General features: G+C 40.5%; 1 protein-coding gene across 1 annotated transcript in view; it reads left to right on the plus strand.

Annotated features, from left to right (window-relative positions):
• The window catches only part of LOC308076485 (carnosine synthase 1-like), a 50,766-nt gene that overhangs the window by 10,116 nt on the left and 18,088 nt on the right, over nt 1–22,562 (plus strand). The window contains exons 4-5 of the mRNA XM_080416805.1: nt 2,719–2,757; nt 15,889–16,091. Of these exons, the coding sequence (XP_080272931.1) occupies nt 16,001–16,091 (91 nt within the window). The 5' untranslated portion in view covers nt 2,719–2,757; nt 15,889–16,000. The remainder of the gene's footprint in view (nt 1–2,718; nt 2,758–15,888; nt 16,092–22,562) is intronic.

The raw sequence follows: 22,562 nt of genomic DNA on the forward strand, positions 1-22,562 counted from the left end.
ACACTGTTTAAAACATATATTGTCATATTTCAGTCATCTGAAAGGTTTTAGTCAACTAAATCTACAGTTGATTTAGTCGACTAAAATGTATTGTTGGCGGTGCCTTGATGCCGTCATAATGCCTGATTTATACTTAGCTGTGTGCCAAAAAATAGCCGATCTACAAGCTCACGATGACACGTTGTGAGCTTTTCTGAGTCATCTACGCGCAGCCAACAAAAAAAAGTCTCGTCTTATAGTTCTATTGGATTTCTTCTCCCTCCCTAATATTTTAATCTAGTTTTTATTTGTTGACAAAATTGTCAGTATATTTAGTCATAGTCTTAGTCATCATAGCTTAGTTTTTGTCAGTGAAAAAAAAGGTATTAAACAAACATATTCTGTCATAGTTTTAATCAACAAAATGAACACTGGTAAAAAATGTCTTCATCTCTCTAGGGTTCATGTTTTGTTATATATATAATATAAGTATTAATAGAGTTGATAAAGGGTTGTAAATCCTGCTCTATGTTAATTAAAACTATTTGTAGTTAAACCGCTGAAAACCCAGTGTAAAAAGGATGAGACTAAATCAAAGACAGACACAGGCCGGTTCTCAAATTAAAAGGTTGACATTGTATTAAGAGAAAGAATCAATCCACGAGGCACCGTACAGCAAGAATATCTCTCTGATATTACAAATACAGACATTAGAATTTATACACAAGTTGGAGTCCGGACATCAGATATAAGGTGGATCCTAACGATTGGTTAAGACCCTTAGACGTCAGATCATATCTGATGAGCTGTCAGGCATCAGGGTGTCATCATAATAAGTTGTTGTTCATCTTATAGTATCCTTGTGTACAACATATGGTTCCATAAACAAGTTATCACTTCGATATCATAGGACATGTGGCAGGTTTATCTGTGACAGGGTGACAGCTGACAGAGTAAATTAGTGACGATGTCAGGTCATACAGAGATACAGGTCATTAGGACATTAGAACACAAAGCGTTGACCAAGACATGTTTTTACTGATTGGCACCAGATAGCCATGGAGCCAGCTACATGGCCTTGGTAGGGAAAGTATAGTAGAGTTACAGAAAGCATGTTAAAAAGACTGAAGTACAGGCCCAAAAAGACATCACTATATTAATTTGACTGGTTAGATCGATAGTTCTAGATCATATCAATCTGGTCCACAAAACATATATGTTTAACTCCATCAAGTAAGTATTATAAAGACCATTTATTTGCCTCTATTCACAGGCAAAGTGAATTCACAGAGATTCTTCACAGAGTTTTTGTCTCATTCCTTTAGACAATAATGTGATGACCGGTAAGAGTCTCCATTTTCATGTGATAACATTTCATTTCTTAAATGTAAAGGTTAAAATGCATTTTACACATAATTAATGAGTTATCTGTCACTTTTTGTAATCATTTCAATAATCAATGCTTTTTTCTATGTGATCCTACTGGATAAAACTCAATGCTCTATAGCTTGAGTTACGCATCTGAGTCACTTTACATTTCTTTGGCTATTCAAAAATAGCAGATATACAAGCTCATAGAGTGGCACAGAGTGCCGCGCTATGAGCTTGTAGATTTGCTATTTTTGAAAAATCTTGGAAAAAGAAATTCAATGTTTTTTTCAGAAAACTGTTAGGATTTAGAAAACATTTGTAGAATCAGCCTCAGGTCTTAATGGGTTAATATGATAGCATGTGTGGTTGCATTGGATTTGATCTATATTGAATTTAGAGTTATATTTCACTTTCCAACATGTTTGGGGTCATTTTAACGTCTACTCAGGCTTAATGTTTCACCACAGATAGTTTTTAAGTTGATTCATTCACTATTTAGATATTTGATATTCATTTAATCAGACACGCCCCCTTCCTATACTTTACTTTATTTGTTTATTTAGACAGGACAGAGCATATTAATGAACGTCACATGAACGTAAATACACCGGATTTAGCAAAGATGCTAATTTTCATCCGCAGTCCTCACACAAAACAATAACATCAGAAAACAGACAAACGGTGAAATACAATTACATAACATCACATAGCCTAAAAATGAACCTAAAATATGATCACAAATGGTTGCATACTAACCCATTGTAACTTCAAACTCAATTTTAATCATGTTAGATTCATCAGAAACACCGTCCTTGGTTCTGGGGTAATATTGAATTGTGATTAGATATTGTCCTTATAATATGTGAGGAGAAAGAAAAAATATTTTTTTATTTTTTGGGGGAAAATAAAAAAAAACAATGAAATGAAATGCCTATTTCTAACCATAACCACAACCTGAATCTTGTCCTAATAGAAAACATCATCTCTAAACAATATGTTTCTTGTGAGGACATGTGGTCCTCACTAGTATAGTAATACACACACACACACACACACACACACACACACACACACACACACACACACACACACACACACACACACAGTGTGCTGTACACACAGACACCTGAAGATCCTTTAACTGTCAATATTTCTTTCAGTACTGTCCTTTACTCCTCCCTGACCTGTGTGTGTGTGTGTGTGTGTGTGTGTGTGTGTGTGTGTGTGTGTGTGTGTGTGTGTGCGTGTGCGCGCGCGCGCGCGTCTGTTGCTCTCGCTCTCTCTGTTTCTCTCTCTGCCCCCTCTCTCTCTGTATTTCATGAACACATTGCAGTTCTCTCTCTCTCTCTCTCTCTCTCTCTCTCTCAGTCATTTCCAGTGTGAGTCTAGTTCTCTGCAGTCACCATGGTGAGTTCTCTGCCTTCATAATAATAATGAGGTTTATCATTCTGACAGCTACAATGTTTGATCTGTGAATTACATGCAAAGTAGATTTGGTATGTTTGCATTTATAACTAATACTGTGGACAGAACTTTTCATGTGAGAACATTTGATTTATTTGCATGTTTACGTTAAATTGCATGAATTGAGTCAATTCTGACAGTCTGTATCTTTCATTTGTGATCATTTAAACACTGGATACAACTCAGTGCTGTAGTTAGAGAGGAGTTTATAACACTTTACTTAAAGGTCTGTAGTTAGAGAGGAGTTTATAACACTTTACTTAAAGGTCTGTAGTTATAGAGGAGTTTATAACACTTTACTTAAAGGTCTGTAGTTAGAGAGGAGTTTATAACACTTTACTTAAAGGTCTGTTAGAGTAGTTTATAACACTTTACTTAAAGGTCTGTAGTTATAGAGGAGTTTATAACACTTTACTTAAAGGTCTGTAGTTATAGAGGAGTTTATAACACTTTACTTAAAGGTCTGTAGTTAGAGAGGAGTTTATAACACTTTACTTAAAGGTCTGTAGTTAGAGAGGAGTTTATAACACTTTACTTAAAGGTCTGTTAGAGGAGTTTATAACACTTTACTTAAAGGTCTGTAGTTATAGAGGAGTTTATAACACTTTACTTAAAGGTCTGTAGTTAGAGGAGTTTATAACACTTTACTTAAAGGTCTGTAGTTAGAGAGTTTATAACACTTTACTTAAAGGTCTGTAGTTAGAGGAGTTTATAACACTTTACTTAAAGGTCTGTAGTTAGAGGAGTTTATAACACTTTACTTAAAGGTCTGTAGTTAGAGGAGTTTATAACACTTTACTTAAAGGTCTGTAGTTAGAGAGGAGTTTATAACACTTTACTTAAAGGTCTGTAGTTAGAGAGGAGTTTATAACACTTTACTTAAAGGTCTGTAGTTATAGAGTTTATAACACTTTACTTAAAGGTCTGTTAGAGGAGTTTATAACACTTTACTTAAAGGTCTGTAGTTATAGAGGAGTTTATAACACTTTACTTAAAGGTCTGTAGTTAGAGGAGTTTATAACACTTTACTTAAAGGTCTGTAGTTAGAGAGGAGTTTATAACACTTTACTTAAAGGTCTGTAGTTAGAGAGGAGTTTATAACACTTTACTTAAAGGTCTGTAGTTAGAGAGGAGTTTATAACACTTTACTTAAAGGTCTGTAGTTATAGAGGAGTTTATAACACTTTACTTAAAGGTCTGTAGTTATAGAGGAGTTTATAACACTTTACTTAAAGGTCTGTAGTTAGAGAGGAGTTTATAACACTTTACTTAAAGGTCTGTAGTTAGAGAGGAGTTTATAACACTTTACTTAAAGGTCTGTAGTTAGAGAGGAGTTTATAACACTTTACTTAAAGGTCTGTAGTTAGAGAGGAGTTTATAACACTTTACTTAAAGGTCTGTTAGAGGAGTTTATAACACTTTACTTAAAGGTCTGTTAGAGGAGTTTATAACACTTTACTTAAAGGTCTGTAGTTAGAGGAGTTTATAACACTTTACTTAAAGGTCTGTAGTTAGAGAGGAGTTTATAACACTTTACTTAAAGGTCTGTAGTTAGAGAGGAGTTTATAACACTTTACTTAAAGGTCTGTAGTTATAGAGGAGTTTATAACACTTTACTTAAAGGTCTGTAGTTAGAGAGGAGTTTATAACACTTTACTTAAAGGTCTGTAGTTATAGAGGAGTTTATAACACTTTACTTAAAGGTCAGTAGTTAGAGAGGAGTTTATAACACTTTACTTAAAGGTCTGTAGTTAGAGAGGAGTTTATAACACTTTACTTAAAGGTCTGTAGTTATAGAGGAGTTTATAACACTTTACTTAAAGGTCTGTAGTTATAGAGGAGTTTATAACACTTTACTTAAAGGTCTGTTAGAGGAGTTTATAACACTTTACTTAAAGGTCTGTAGTTAGAGAGGAGTTTATAACACTTTACTTAAAGGTCTGTAGTTATAGAGGAGTTTATAACACTTTACTTAAAGGTCTGTAGTTATAGAGGAGTTTATAACACTTTACTTAAAGGTCTGTTAGAGGACTTTATAACACTTTACTTAAAGGTCTGTAGTTAGAGAGGAGTTTATAACACTTTACTTAAAGGTCTGTAGTTATAGAGGAGTTTAACACTTTACTTAAAGGTCTGTAGTTATAGAGGAGTTTATAACACTTTACTTAAAGGTCTGTAGTTATAGAGGAGTTTATAACACTTTACTTAAAGGTCTGTAGTTAGAGAGTTTATAACACTTTACTTAAAGGTCTGTAGTTAGAGGAGTTTATTTACTTAAAGGTCTGTAGTTAGAGAGGAGTTTATAACACTTTACTTAAAGGTCTGTAGTTAGAGGAGTTTATTTACTTAAAGGTCTGTAGTTAGAGAGGAGTTTATAACACTTTACTTAAAGGTCTGTAGTTAGAGAGGAGTTTATAACACTTTACTTAAAGGTCTGTAGTTAGAGAGGAGTTTATAACACTTTACTTAAAGGTCTGTAGTTAGAGAGGAGTTTATAACACTTTACTTAAAGGTCTGTAGTTAGAGAGGAGTTTATAACACTTTACTTAAAGGTCTGAGAGGAGATAGCAGATATACAAGCATATAGATATAAGAGATATAACATTTTTGAAAAATCTTGAAAGTGTTTGAATTTCCCCCAAAATATTGAATAATTAAGATTTTTTTTAAACACAAATCTTCTCTTCTGGGAGGCAGAACACATTTTCAGATTTTAGAACTACTGATTCAGAAGTCATTTGTAGAACGGGTCTTAATGGGTTAACTAAAGTCTTATTGACTTTATTTCTACCTTCCAGATTTGTATTCTCTTATCTCAGATTCATTGTTTACTTCTTTATTTACCCAGGGCAGCACCCTGCACACACACACACACACACACACACACACACACACACACACACACACACACACACACACACACACACACACACACACACACACACCATCTAATCTAATTTGATTAGATTAGATTTGCATACATGTTGCAATTCAATGTTACGTAAAACATACACATCACTCTCTCTCTGTGTGTGTGTGTGTGTGTGTGTGTGTGTGTGTGTGTGTAAAAAAATGTTGCCGTAAAATGTAGCAAAGTGTTAAATCATGTAATGAATGAAAGCAGAATGTGTTTTGCTAGAGTTTTGACAGGAGTTCAGATTGGTGCTGATGCATTGATTAAATACTGTATTAGTCATAATGTAAACATCATGAGGTACAGTCAGAACACAAACACAAACAAGTCCTGGGGACTTGTTTCCATTGTGGTCCTATGTATTCAATTCATCAACATAATATAGAATATTAACACAATAATACATCAACAACTACAAAACATTGTGTACAAAGGAGGAAAAACACCTCCTTTCTATGGGAATTAACATCTACCTCTCCTTGTGGTCTCCTCCTGGTAGATGGTTTTTCAGGTTAGTTTTGATAGAAACCAGTGTTTCACATCCTTTAATAGATGATATATCAGATGATATAGCAGATGATATATCAGATGATATAGCAGATGATATATCAGATGATATATCAGATGATATATCAGGACATTATGGTGACAGAGTAGTAGGATGAGAATTCTCCCATGTTTGGTCTAAATTTGGGTAGAACCAGATCAGTGTTGTGGCTGTGGATCAGTGTGGAGAAGTGTTTAATAAAGACGCTAGTGTTGAAGTGGTTGATGGATGCTGTCAGCCTGTCAGGACATTATATATATTTATTATTATCATATTATATATTATTATATATCTTTAATGATGCTGTCAGCCTGTCAGTACATTATATATATCTTTAGTATTATTGTATTATATATTATTATATATCTTTAATGATGCTGTCAGCCTGTCAGTACATTATATATATCTTTATTATTATTATATATCTTTAATGGACATTATGGTGACAGAGTAGTAGAATGTCTGTTCTAAATGTGTGTGTTACCAGATCAGTGTTGTGGGTGTCGATCACCAGTGGTTTTAAAGTAACTGAGTACATTTACTTACTGTAAGTGCTGTACTTAAGTAAACATTTTAAGTATTTTTACTTTCCTGGAGTATTTCCAAATTTCAATACTTTTACTTCTACTGCACGACATCTCAGAGTCTTTTACTCCACTACAATTATTTGAAAACTTTAGTTACTTTGTAGATTTTGATTATTATTACAAAACATACATTAACCAATTCAGCCCTATTTAAACTTTGGCTATTGGAAAATAGCAGATCTACAAGCTCATAACGCTGTGAGCTTGTAGATCTGCTATTTTCCAAACATTTTTATACATTTTAGGCATAACTTGTGAAACTTGTGCATAAGGGTTAGGGTTAGGGTTAGCCTAACCCTAACCCTAACCCATAATGAGTACTTTTACTTTAAGTACTTAAGTATATTTTGATGCCAATACTTTTGTTCTTTTACTCAAGTAAATTTTGATTACCGGACTTTAACTTGTAACAGAGTATTTCTACACTGCAGTATTGATACTTTTACTTCAGTAAAACATTTGAGTACTTTTTCCACCACTGGGGTTAGACAGGTATGAGGGTATTGAGGGTTAGACAGGTATGAGGGTATTGAGGGTTAGACAGGTATGAGGGTATTGAGGGTTAGACAGGTATGAGGGTATTGAGGGTTAGACAGGTATGAGGGTATTGAGGGTTAGACAGGTATGAGGGTATTGAGGGTTAGACAGGTATGAGGGTATTGAGGGTTAGACAGGTGTGAGGGTATTGAGGGTTAGACAGGTATGAGGGTAAGACAGGTTTGTGATGCATTGAACCCAAGGGGCTTTAGGGCCAAACTTTACAGTTGATTTTATTACCTTAATACACATGGTCATAAATACTTTATACTGTACTTCCAGTCACTAGTTTAAAGTCTTAATCATCATGATATGTGTTTTAGTTAATTATGGTCCCATTATTATGTTTTAATTAATGATAAAGTTCATTGTCTCCGCCAGGCCGAAAGGCATGACGAGAGAGTATGTCCGTCCATCCATCCGTCCGTCCATCCATCCGTCCGTCCGTCCGGCCGTGTGTGTGTGTGTCATTCTTGTCATTCATTGTCTGTGTACAGCTAATCTCCGGCACCGTTGGCTTGATTGCAGTGAAACTGTGCACACACACTCCCTGGATGCCACAGCAGAACCTCTGGCCCAAATTTTCACATGGGCCTTTCATAGCGCGGAGGCCGATTTGTGCAAAACACACTTTTGGACAGTACTCCTACAGATTTTTGCCCAAAATCCCGCAAATTGGTATACAGTATCTCTATAGTCATTAAACGAAACGGGTCTTTCCGATTTTTCATATTCCATCCTGATTGGCAAAAATTGGCTTCCAAAGTTTGCAGGAGTGCTCGGTTTCGAACAAAATGCCTCAAATCATGAACACAGCATGCAATTTCCGTGAAATTTTGCACGCACATTCCCATTAGGTCGATGAAGAAATGCCATTTGAAAATGTTCAAATCAGCCTCATGGTGGCGCTATAACAGGCCAATTCTAACTGCACCGATCTGTGTAAAACTTGTATGCGCACTCTCTAAGGTAAAGGAAAAACCTTTGCCCTGCATTTTTCACAATTACCTTTTATAGCGCCACCAGGAGGCTGACATATGTAAAACATTTTTTTTTAAATATCAAGCCTTCAGATTTGATCCTCTCTCTATCTCTATAGTCATGTGATCAAGATGGGTCTGTTTGATTTTTCGTATTCCATCCTGATTGGCTAAGATTGACATCTAAAGTTTGCAGGAGTGGCCCGTTTTGAACATAATCCCGCAAATCATGAACGCAGCGTCCGATTGCGGTGAAACTTTGAACGCACATTCACACCATGTTGAGGAACAAATGTCACCCTTTTAACATTGGCCTGTTATAGCACCACCAGCAGGTCAAATTTATCAAAACACATTTTTAGAACAAAATGCCTCAAATCATGAATGCAGTGTCCGATTGCCGTGCACGGCCTAGGAAGAAATGCCACCCTTTTCACATTGGCCTATTATAGCGCCAACTAGAAAAAGTGCTCCTCGGAGCACAGGTCTCCTGCAGGAGGCCAAAATAACCTACCTGACCTGGCGGAGACCTTTTCTAGTTTATAATGTTTATGTGGCTTCAACTGGTTCCTTGCCCTCGCAGCCGATAGCATTAGTAACCAATCTAACCCTACCATCTCACTGTGATGCAATGAATGGCTTTTATTGTTCACAAAGATTCTTGTGAATCCACTAGAATGTATTCTGGGGGGCGTGTCCTCTCCTCCACGTCATCAGTGCCCATACCCTAGGTGGGGTTGGTGAAAGGGCCTTTCTGTGTGGAGTTTGCATGTTCTCCCCGTGTCTCCTAGGGTAGATACCCTCACAAAAAACATGCAGTAATCCTGGTCTCTATACTGCCTCCCCCTGGTCAGCCGTGGCGCCTGATGGAGGGGAAAGGAACTGGTTGGAATAACGTGTTCCTTCCACGCGCTACGTCCTACCGGGGAAACTCCCCCCTGTCAGGTGATAAGAAGGCCTGCTCACTCCTCATGCATTGAAGGAAGCATGAGCTCAGTTATGGGCTCTCCCCAGGCTGGCAGAGGGAGAGTAGCGCCCAGGATTACATGCTTAGGCAATTGGCAATGGGTGAAAGAAATGGGTTACAAAAATCGTGGTATAAAAAGAAAAGGGGAAAAAAAGAATGTATTCTAGACTGAATACATTCATGGTTTTATGTATTAAATCAGGGGTCTTCAACAGGGGGTCCAGGACCCCTAGCGGGTCCTCAGAGTTACTACAGGGGGGGGGGGGGGGGGCAAATCTTTATGTGATAGTTTTTTATTTTTTATTATATTAACCACTTGAACCCTAGCATCCCTATTCTGAGGACAACTTTAGCCGAAAATAGCAGATCTACAAGTTCTACGAAAGCTTGTAGATCAGCAAAAAACTTTCGTCGAAGAGGTTTGGTGTAGAGGGAAAAAAGAGCAGACCAAGTACAGAGCCTAAGGTCAAGTTTACTAAGTATTGATGGTTTAAGTGGTTACATTTCTGAAAATGCACATAAATATAAATCCAACATTTTAATAGAAAATATTTTTATATTAATTGACACAGCACTGATGACAGCTGTCTGTCAAACTAGTCTATGAAGCTTTCTATGACGTCATCTATGAAAAGGTTTAATCTGGTGCTCAGGTGGTGCAGTGGTTAAGTATCAGGTGGTGCAGTGGTTAAGTATCAGGTGGTGCAGTGTTTAAGTATCAGGTGGTGCAGTGGTTAAGTATCAGCCCATCACCGCGGAGGTTGTTGGTTCAAATCCACCGTGGTGCATCAGGCTGTGTCCAGCGTGTTTCAGGGGAGGGGGGGGGGGTAATTAATTTGTCACTATGTATCTACGGGCTGAGGGGGTGGAGCCTATCAGCGGGGAGTGTTGGGCGGGAGGAGTAGGACGAAGTCTCTACGTCCTCCTGGTGGGGGCTCCTTACTGACAGGTGAGTCAGTAGGATACAACAGCAGTGACAACACAGAGATGTGTGAGAGGAGAATTAACTGGCATAACGACTACATTAGGGAGAAAAATGGGTAAAAATCACAAAAAGATAAGAAGTAGTTTAATATGCAACACAGCTTTATACAATATAGTGGGGGTCCCTGCTTCATCTGTCTCTAAGCTAAGGGGTCCCTGCTTCATCTGTCTCTCAGCTAAGGGGTCCCTGCTTCATCTGTCTCTCAGCTAAGGGGTCCCTGCTTCATCTGTCTCTCAGCTAAGGGGTCCCTGCTTCATCTCTCTCTCAGCTAAGGGGTCCCTGCTTCATCTCTCTCTCACCTGTAAAATGTTGAAGGCCCCTGGAGGAAATGTGTTTGTGAGGAGCATTTACAGTTATTTGATATAGAAAGCTGTTTGTGGATGTCACTTGTCAAGGGGTGTGTGTGTGTGTGTGTGTGTGTGTGTGTGTGTGTGTGTGTGTGTGTGTGTGTGTGTGTGTGTGTGTGTGTGTGTGTGTGTGTGTGTGTGTGTGTGTGTGTGTGTGTGTGTGTGTGTGTGTGTGTGTGTGTGTGACCTGAATAGCCATGGGTCAGCAGGGTTAGGGTGGAAGTAAATCTTCACTGAACCTTCTCCAAAGCCTATGAATAGATTTTATTTCTTAGTCTACTTTTACAATCCAGTTTTGTATTTATTTTTAGCCAGAATAGATCTCACAGTGGCTTGGGCTTGTGCATAAGAAGAAACGCCACCCTAAATTTTTCAAATCAGCCTCATGGTGGCGCTATAAAAGGCAGATTCACGTTTTGGCCTATAGCGCTTGAACTGTCGGTCATACAATCAACATCTTTTTTTCCCCCTGGATTCTGTGGCATGTCTTCCTCGGCCTGGTGGGGGTGTGCGTGCAAAGTTTCACGGTAATCTGACGCTGCGTTCATGATTTGAGGCATTTTGTACATAACAGGCCACTCCTGTAAACTTTGGAAGCCAATCCAATAAGGATATGAATAAATATGACATAATCTGTCTTGGTCACATGCCTATAGAGATACCAATTTGTGTGAATCTGTAGGAGTAATATAAAAAAATCGTTTTGCAAAAATCGGCCTCCTGGTGGCGCTATAACAGGCCTATGTGAAAGATTTGGGGCAGAGGTTCTGCTCTGACCTCCGTGCCTTCAGCCTAGCGGCCGGCTTATTGTGTAACATTTAATTTTTACCAATTACCTGAACTCTGCCCCCCAGTTAAAAATCGCGTAATCGATAGAAAGCATTAAATGAATACATACACACCCCAAAATGTGTGTGTGTGCATAATGTTACTCAACAGAAAACCCCAGGGTTGGCAGGTCTGTTAATCCATCAAGACCGGGAAGTGGGAACGCATCTGTGTCATTTTTTTTATTTCTTTGGCTATTAAAAAATAGCAGATCTACAAGCTCATAGCGCGAGTGCCGCGCTATGAGCTTGTAGATCTGCTATTTTTTTTTAAATCATGAAAATGTGTGCAAATCTTTGAATATATATATTTTTAAAGCGAACATTTGTAACTCAAATATTTGCTTCTGATATATTTTTTAGATACATTTATATTTTTTATATTTAATTTATTTTTTATTTTTTAGGATTTATAAAACATTTTTAGAATCAGCCTCAGGTCTTAATGTGTTAATATGCAGCAGCATTGGTCACTGATGTGGTTACATAACTGTGTGTGTGTGTGTGTGTGTGTGTGTGTGTGTGTGTGTGTGTGTGTGTGTGTGTGTGTGTGTGTGTGTGTGTGTGTGTGTGTGTGTGTGTGACCTGAATAGCCATGGGTCAGCAGGGTTAGCGTGGAAGTAAATCTTCACTGAACCTTCTCCAAAGCCTATGAATAGATTTTATTTCTTAGTCTACTTTTACAATCCAGTTTTGTATTTATTTTTAGCCAGAATAGATCTCACAGTGGCTTGGGCTTGTGCATAAGAAGAAATGCCAGCCTACATTTTTCAAATCAGCCTCATGGTGGCGCTATAAAAGGCAGATTCACGTTTTGGCCTATAGCTCTTGAACTGTCGGTCATACAATCAACATCTTTTTTTCCCCCTGGATTCTGTGGCATGTCTTCCTCGGCCTGGTGGGGGTGTGTGTGCAAAGTTTCACAGTAATCTGAAGCTGCGTTCATGATTTGAGGCATTTTGTACATAACAGGCCACTCCTGTAAACTTTGGAAGCCAATCCAATAAGGATATGAAAAAAATATGACATAATCTGTCTTGGTCACATGCCTATAGAGATACCAATTTGTGTGAATCTGTAGGAGTAATATAAAAAAAATCGTTTTGCAAAAATCTGCCTCCTGGTGGCGCTATAACAGGCCTATGTGAAAGATTTGGGGCAGAGGTTCTGCTCTGACCTCCGTGCCTTCAGCCTAGCGGAGACATAAACAGCCGGCTTATTGTGTAACATTTTATTTTGACCAATTACCTGAACTCTGCCCCCCAGTTAAAAATCGCGTAAACGATAGAAAGCATTAAATGAATACATACACGCCCCAAAATGTGTGTGTGAGCATAATGTTACTCAACAGAAAACCCCAGGGTTGGCAGGTCTGTGTGTGGTCCATCAAGACCGGGAAGTGGGAACGCATCTGTGTCATTATTTTTTTTCTTTGGCTATTCAAAAATAGAGTTGCGCTATGAGCTTGTAGATCTGCAATTATTTTTTAAATCATGAAAATGTGTGCAAATCTTTGAATATATATATTTTTAAAGCGAACATTTGTAACTCAAATATTTGCTTCTGATATATTTTTTAGATACATTTATATTTTTTATATTTTTATTTTTTAAATTTTTTAGAATTTATAAAACATTTTTAGAATCAGCCTCAGGTCTTAATGTGTTAATATGCAGCAGCATTGGTCACTGATGTGGTTACATAACTGTGTGTGTGTGTGTGTGTGTGTGTGTGTGTGTGTGTGTGGGGGTGTGTGTGTGTGTGTGTGTGTGTGTGTGTGTGTGTGTGTGTGTGTGTGTGTGTGTGTGCGCGCTACGCTCACGTGTTTGAGTGCAGTTGTGTAGCAGCACTGTGTGTAGTTGGTTGTGTGTAGAGTCGTGTTTCCAAAATAAAGGCTCAGCTGTCAGTGTGTTGAGGTGATGGTTCCCTTTTTCCATCACACACACACACACACACACACACACACACACACACACACACACACACACACACACACACACACAGACACACAGACACACACACACACAATCCTTGTGATGACATCATCATTTCATGACAGTGATGTTATGAACGCCATTTCTTTTTTAATTTTTGAACCGGAAGCCTAAAGACGAAAAAACTGCAGATCTACAGTACAAGCCCATGTGAGCTTGTAGATCAGCTATTTTTTCGGTGCACAACGCCAACCCGCCGCTACAGTACGCGTAAATCAGGCACAACTCTATCTCATATCCCTGAACCTAACCTTTAAACGTCTAATCCTCATCAGAACCACAACCTGAAAGTCTCTACAAATCTTTTTTCAACCATAAAACAAGCTTTTTTCTTCTGATGTCCAAGAACATGATCCTCATAACGTCTATTTATCATATTCTACCAGTGGTGTAAAGTAACTAAGTACATTTACTCAAGTACTGTACTTAAATTTAAAAATAAATCTTTACTGGAGTATTTCCAATTTTCAGTACTTTTACTTCTACTCCACTACATCTCAGAGAAAAATATTGTACTTTTACTCCACTACAATTATTTGAAAACTTTAGTTACTAGTTACTTTGTAGATGTTGATTATTATTACAGTTTCCCCCTAGCCAGGAGCTGAAGGTGTGGGGGAGGAATGCGGAAAGAAATTACCGTGCGTGTGAAGAGCGCACGCCCAAAAAAAATGGGTTCAAAATGCATATTTATGCTCAAACACAAAGTCTTATATCTTATATAGTACATGTGCACAGTAATAATCTGTATAGTTTACATACTGTATGAATTGTCTCCAGATTTAGGAAAATATACTTTTATTAGCCAAAAGTATACAAATCAGTCACACATCAACAACTAATGATGGCACAGAGAGGACATCCTGCCTGAGAGCATTTGAGCAATATATCATTTTTTCTGTAAAAAAACTAAAACGGCCCGCCACTGCTTAATGCATATACAGGAAACACTGTTATTACTAAACATACATTAACCTCTTCAGCCCTGTATACATCGCGGCCATTTGAAATTAGCCGATCTACAAGTTCACAATGCATGCTTGTAGATCTGCTATGTAAATCTATATATACATTTTTCGTTTGAAAACTGTGTCATTCTGCACAATGAGTACTTTCTACTTTTGTTACTTTTAAGTACTTTTTGATGCCAATACTTTATTTGTACTTTTACTCAAGTCAATGTTTAATTATTTGCAATGTATTTCTACATTGCAGTATTGATACTTTTACTTAAGTAAAGAATGTGAGTACTTTTTTCACCTCTGTATTCTACTCTACTTGTGGTCCTCACTAGTATATTAAAGGTAGGGTAAGTGATTTGCAATTATTCAAATAATTGCAAAATGGGTCTATGTTCTGATAGTGCTCGTTACTATAGAGTGTCTGGTCCATATAAGGAGTCTCCATGTCTCTCCAGCTCTTTATAAAACAGAAAATGCATTTTCGTTTCAGTTTCAGTTTCATTTCCAATTTTATCCAATCAGGATAGAGAACTCAATCAGGATATAGATTAAACAAGTGAAATAGGAAGTGATGACACTAAGAAATGAGCAGGCAAAATTAGAACTGGAACACTATAAAAATGAAGCTTAAAAATGGGTACTTTCTCCTGATTGGCTGAGATTTTGACACCTACCAGAAAATTTATTTTCTGTTTATTAAAGAGCTGGAGAGACGGGGAGACTCCTGTTACTGAACAAACACTCTATAGCAATGATTACTATCACAATATAGTGCTTTAACCTTTTAACAAAATACTTTTTGTTTTAACCCAAAAATATCACTTACCCTACCTTTAAAGTAATACTAGGTAACGTTTTCAACAAAACTAAAGTTAAATTGTATATCTTTTGCGAGTGGCAAAAGTTTCACAACACCCACTCCGTGAATTTCACCCCCGGAAGCCTTTTATTTATATATTTTCTATTGAACGTGTACGGGGGGGACTTTCCCGGGAAAATGACGTTCCTGGCCAACGTCATGACGTCGTGGCCGACGTCCCCAGGAACTACCGCAACGGTTTCCTGTTTGGCCAGGAACTACCGCGCTATTAACAAAAAGGAACCTCACGCTGATTTTAAGAGAATGTAGGATTTGGAGATCGAAAAAGAACAGAAAAACAAAGCACAGCTCATGGTAACTAATGAAACGATCCGTAGATAGTATAAAACAAAAAGATCGCTTTTTGAAACGCTTCCGGCTTCCGGTGAAAACGAATGGAATTCTGGGTAATCGAGGACTAGGGAAATTGTATGCAGTGACGGTAGTGACCAGCAGAGGTTGCTAAAAATCGTTATTTGTGATTTTGCATTGTACAACTTTAAGACAAACTCTCTCTCTCTCTCTCTCTCTCTCTCTCTCTCTCTCTCTCTCTCTCTCTCTCTCTCAGCTCTCAGTCAGCAGCTACCCCCCCGCCCCCCCCCAGCAGTGTGGTCAGCACCCCCCCTCCTCCCCCCCACGTGTCGGGGGGGCCCCCCTCTCCGCGGGGGCCCCCCCCCCCCATGGAGCGGCGTCTGAACGGGACCCTGCAGCTCCTCCTGAAGGAACTTGACCTTCCTGTGACCCTGGAGGAAACCCCGCCTCCTCCTCAGGGTAAGAGCCCGTGACCTTTGACCTTTTTGACCCTACCCTGCCTGGAACTGGAAGGAACACACGGATAGAATCTGACCTTTAACCTTTATCTGACCTTTAGCAATATTCCTCTAAATAAACACTTTGGCCTTTTGGACTCCGTGCTGCAACGTGCGCTCTGTGCAGTCCCACGTGCACGGTGTGTGAGAAGCTTCACGTGCACACTCCACGTGCACGGTGTGTAGCTCCACGTGCACGGTGTGTAGCTCCACGTGCACACTCCACGTGCACGGTGTGTAGCTCCACGTGCACGGTGTGTAGCTCCACGTGCACACTCCACGTGCACGGTGTGTAGCTCCACGTGCACGGTGTGTAGCTCCACGTGCACACTCCACGTGCACGGTGTGTAGCTCCACGTGCACACTCCACGTGCACGGTGTGTAGCTCCACGTGCACACTCCACGTGCACGGTGTGTAGCTCCACGTGCACACTCCACGTGCACGGTGTGTAGCTCCACGTGCACGGTGTGTAGCTCCACGTGCACACTCCACGTGCACGGTGTATAGCTCCACGTGCACGCTCCACGTGCACGGTGTGTAGCTCCACGTGCACGGAGCACACTGTGTAAAGGTCACCTCATGACCTTTTTCTATTTATATGTTTTCAAAGTTCGATCTTAATTTTATGTTCTGATAAATCGTGGGTGTGTGTGTGTGTGTGTGTGTGTGTGTGTGTGTGTGTGTGTGTGTGTGTGTGTGTGTGTGTGTGTGTGTGTGTGTGTGTGTGTGTGTGTGTGTGTGTGTGTGTGTGTGTGTGTGTGTGTGTGTGTGTGTGTGTCCGAATCGTGCATGATGTACAAACAGAGTAGCCCTGCCTGAAGACCAGGAGCCTAGTATCTCCCTTGGTGGGGAGAGGGAGGGGGGGGACACCTTTTTTTTGGTGGATAATGACCGATGAGCTCTATAGACGAATCCACAGACGCGCTGCCTGTAGGCAGACATAGCTGCGGTGTCCGCACCGCGACACCGCAGCTATGTCTGCCTACAGGCAGCGCGTCTGTGGATTCGTCTATAACAGACCTCTGTCTAATCAGAGACTCAGAACACCTGCTCATATCAACCTGCGCTGCTTGGTTTGATGCTGTAATCCAACAGGACAGCCATGTAAACAAACACACCATGTCATTACAACTAAACGTTGCTCTCAACAATGTTATTGAAAACATTTGAAGTGAGAAATAAACGATGCAGTAACCGAGAATGTATTCTATTTGATCCTCTACACTTCCTTGTTTTCAGAGACAACCGTGTTGTGCTGGACAGACGGCCACACCCACCACATACTTATGGAATACTTTCATTACCCTAAGCAATGAAACACTTTGTTTTGTTGTTACTTTTGGGTCAATTTATTATTTTTTTCATTAATTAGCCATATGATAAGCGGGATAATTGATGGCGCGCCAGTCGTTGTGAAATAACCCCAGACAGATTAAAAACTAGGGTTTGCGTATCAGTTATGATTTGATTGTCTCTCTATAGGGTGGAACCACAGAACACATGCATGAGCCTTACTCACTCTGTATCAATCTATCTGATAGGAAAGACGTTTCATTTACAGTTTAGATGGCATTTCAAAGACGTATTCCTTTATTAAATAGTTCACCCCCAAAATCTTTTTTTCTATGTATTAGTCACTCCATGGAGACTTGAATTCATGGATATTGTTTTGTTTTTGTCTCATTACTAAGCCAATAGTTTTATGTCTCCTACCGGAACCGCTAAATTATTGTCTTAGGAATGAGACAAAAACAAAAAAATATCCATGAATTCAAGTCTATAAATAGTTGTGACTATAAATCAATAGAAAAAAAGTTAATTTGGGAGTGAACTATCCCTTTAATCCTAAGGAATAAAATAAAAGTTTACTGCTGTCTTGCCTGTAGAAGAGTCAGGAAACAGATCTGGATAGTTTTTTTTCCAAACGCACGTTTACGTTGGCTAGCACACTTGCCTTTGCTGCTGAAATATATTTTCGGCTTCAGCAGATATGAAATAGGAACAAGAAGGAAATCATCCGTGTTGTATTTTGGATAGAGCTCTTTCCATATAACCACTGAGAAGAAATACAGGAGAAATGTTTTTCATGCAGCAGATAAATATTCTGGAGTAGCCTACCGTGATGTGGTTACGGACCCTAACCCTACCGTGATGTGGTTACGGACCCTAACCCTACCGTGATGTGGTTACGGACCCTAACCCTAACCCTAACCCTACCGTGATGTGGTTACGGTACGGACCCTAACCCTACCGTTTGGTATGCGGTCCAACTAAGGTGGGACTCAGGATGACTGGACGTACCTGCCATGCACAGTCCCCAGTGAACATTCCTCACAAAGTTCACTGGCAATTTTATTTTTGTTTTGTAAACATGCCTAAAAACCTAAACTTTAAAGAAAGGGAAAATGGTTAACCCTAATTGGGAATCCTCCCAATAAGATTATAAGATTATAGTCGACTAAATCTACAGTTGATTTAGTCGACTAAAATGTATGTTGGCGGTGCCTTGATGTCATAATGGCTGATTTTACACTTGGTTTCATGCTGAAAATAGCAGATCTACAAGCTCACAAGCGTTGTGAGCTTGTAGATCTGCTATTTTCAGAGTGCAACCAAGCATAAAATGACTGGTCTTTTAGTTCTACTGGATCTCTTCTCCACTAGATCCCACACTAGCATTTTAGTTTAGTTTTTATTTGTTGACGAAATTGTCAACATATTTAGTCATAGTTTTAGTCATCATAGCTTAGTTATTATTGAGTTTTTATGTAGTTTTCGTCAGTGAAAAAAGATAGATAGATAGATAGATAGATACTTTATTGATCCCCGAGGGGAAATTCAGATATCCCATAGCTCATACAGGCAAGGTTAGTTAAAAATACATCACAAAAAAGGGGGGGGGCACAGGTTAAAACTGAGAGAAGACAAATATAAAAGATATATTATGAAATAAGCATAAAAAAGCATTTAAAAGGTGTCACTGGGAATAAAAATCATCCTTTGTCATTGTCATTGCACATAGACCCATAAATAACTAAAAACTATAAGACCATTAGTCCATTAGTCCAGTTCATAGGCCTAGCGGCTGGTCATGGAGTTGAAGAGCCTGATTGCTGTTGGAACAAAAGTGTTCTTAAAACGATGGTTCTTGCAGGGCAATGAACGGAACAGGTCCTTACGACCGCTTTTTTGACCTGCCAGGATGTTGTGGAGAGGATGACCCACATTGTCCATCATGGCCCTCCTCTTCTTGTGTATACATCTCTCCACAACAGCCTCCAGTGAGTAGGTAGTCAGCGAAACATTTTCGTCATTTCGACGAAATCAGCACTGGTTTTTGTTTGTTTGTTTAGTTGTTTGGCCTTTTGTGATCCATTTGGCTTTTTTTATTTATTATTATACTTTTTTTTGTTGCTTTTTACCCTTTTTTCTCCCCAATGTAGTCGTTATGCCAATTAATTCCTCCTCACACACATGTCTGTGTTGTCACTGCTGTCCTATCCTACTGACTCACCTATCAGTGAGGAGCCTCCACCAGGAGGACGTAGAGCCTTCATCCTACTCCTCCCGCCCAACACTCCCTGTATGCTGACAGAACCCCCCCCCCACTGCACCACCGAGCTCTTTTTGTCTTGTTTTAATAACGTGTTCATTATGTCTACTTTAGAAACTGTCAGCAAAATATTCAATCAATCAAAAATCATGTCTGAGCCTTAAAAAACAGTGTGTGTGTGTGTGTGTGTGTGTGTGTGTGTGTGTGTGTGTGTGTGTGTGTGTGTGTGTGTGTGTGTGTGTGTGTGTGTGTGTGTGAGAGTGTGTGAGAGTTTGACTTATGGTGGACTAATCCCCGTATCCTCTGGGGGCAGTGAGACCCCTGCAGTTTCTCCAAGGAACTGCACCTTTGTAGTATTGTAGGTAATGTTGTATTTCATCACTGTCGGCGCAGAGACAGACCTCTTATCTCCATATTTACATTTTTGTGGAGTTTTTTTTCTCGTAATTTAACGCCCTACCTGCTTGAGTGTTTTAGTTTGTTATTTGTTTGTTTATTGTTTTTGAATTATTATGTCGGTTCATCGTTTGTCAAATTAAATGCTAGTGTCCTGTAAGTCCATATGGGCTGGGCTTCCTTTGGAAGCATGACACTTTAACACATTGAGTGCCAGTCGCGTATATCTACGCAAACCTATTTAAAGCCGCCACGTGCCAGTCGCGTAGATCTATTTTGGTTGATGATGGGCTCACGTTTCAGCCTCTGCTTGTAGATGGGCAGAAGCTGACCATAGCGCCATTCAGCTTCTGCCCATCTACAAGCAGAGGCTGAAACGTGAGCCCATCATCAACAAGGAGGTCCGGATATGGTCGGAGCAATCAGACCCTATGCTACAGGACTGTTTTGACCACACGGACTGGGAGATGTTTCGGGACGCTGCTGAGAACGTCAACAACTTCTCAGATACAGTCATGTGCTATATCAGTATGTGCATAGATGACATTGTTCCAAAAAAATCTGTCCGAATCTACCCTAATGAGAAGCCATGGATCAACAGTGAGGTCCGTGCCGCTCTCCACGCACGCAACGTGGCCTTCAGATCTGGTGATCTTGGGGACACCAGGGCAGTGCTCCAGAAAACCATCAGGAGAGCCAAGAAGGAGTATGCAGCCAAGCTGGAGGACCAATTTGAGAGCGGGATGTGAGAACAACATGGCAGGGGCTTCGGACCATTACAGACTTTAGAGGGAGATCCAGATCTGCAGAGAGTCCCTCTGCCTCCCTTAAGGGAGTTAAACAACTTTTACGCTGGTTTTGAGACGGACCCAGGAAGCAGCAACCTGCCACTGCCTGCATTACCCGCGGAGGCCAGCCCTCTGACCATCCTAGAGGCTGACGTACGCAGGGCCTTCCAGTGGGTGAACCCCCGTAAAGCCGCCGGCCCCGATGGCATCCCAGGCCGCGTACTGAAGGTGTGTGCAGCCCAGTTGGCGGGTGTGTTCACGGACATCTTTAACCTCTCCCTCTCCCAATCTGTGGTCCCCTCTGGTTTCAAGTCAGCCATCGTGGTCCCGGTTCCAAAGCGCTCAAAGGTAGCCTCCCTGAATGACTGGAGACCGGTGGCCCTTACTCCAATTGTGAGTAAGTGCTTTGAGAGTCTGGTGAGGGACTACATCTGCTCTGTGCTGCCCGACACACTGGACCCATGGCAATTTGCATATCGTCGAAATAGATCAACAGACGATGCAGTTGCCCTGGCTCTCCATTCTGCACTCACCCACCTGGACAAGGGGAAGAACAGATACGTTCGGATGCTATTTGTGGATTATAGCTCGGCTTTTAACACCATCGTCCCCACCAGACTGGATACTAAACTCAAGGACCTGGGCCTGCACTCGTCCATGTGCAGTTGGATATTGGACTTCCATTCGGGCCGACGTCAGGTGGTGAGAATGGGCAACATTACATCGGACCCCTTGACCCTCAACACAGGAGCCCCCCAGGGCTGTGTGTTGAGTCCTCTCCTCTACTCCCTGTATACCTTCGACTGCGCAGCCACACACAGCTCAAATGTCATCATCAAGTATGCAGATGACACGACTGTCATGGGCCTGATTGACAATAATGACGAGACGGCATACAGAGCAGAGGTCGGAGCACTGACACAGTGGTGCCAGGAGAACAACCTGGCTCTCAATGTCGATAAGACCAAGGAGATCATCGTGGACTTCATAAGGCTGGAGAGAGAGCATGCACCCATCTGCATCAATGGTGTGGCAGTGGAACAGGTCGAGGACTTCAAGTTCCTCGGAATAAACATTTCGAGGAACCTCAAGTGGGCCACACATACCACACAGGTGGTGAAAAAGGCCCAACAACGGCTGTACTGCCTCCGGCGTCTGAAAAAGTTCCGAGTGAGCCCCCGCATCCTCAGGGCGTTCTACACCAGCACCATCGAGAGCATCCTGATGAGCAGCACCACCGCCTGGTTCGGAAACTGTACCACAGCCGAACGCAAGGCACTACAGAGAGTGGTGCGAACGGCGCAGCGCATCGTGGGCGGTGAGCTTCCCCCTCTCCAGGCCATACATGAAAAAAGATGTGTGGCTAAGGCCGGAAGCATCATCAAGGACATTTTCCACCCCAGCCATGGTTTGTTCAAGCCGCTGCGACACCCACGGCCAGGCAAGCGATGGAGGAGCATCGGTAGCAGCACCACGAGACTCTGGAATAGTTTTTATCCAGCAGTAATTAGGCTGTTGAATGAGAACTAAACCTGTGGACACTGTGCAGTGTGCACTGATCTCACTGAACTGTGTGTTTATGTAGATATGATCTATGTTTTAATTACAGACACATTTTTCCCTTAACTTATTACTTACATTAAGCCACTCTCTTAAATGCACTTTACTGTACTTCTACCTCTTCTATCTTTTAAC

This window comes from Gymnoscopelus braueri (genome assembly GCF_963280865.1).
Source record: "Gymnoscopelus braueri genome assembly, chromosome: 20".
NCBI classification, from domain to species: domain Eukaryota; kingdom Metazoa; phylum Chordata; class Actinopteri; order Myctophiformes; family Myctophidae; genus Gymnoscopelus; species Gymnoscopelus braueri.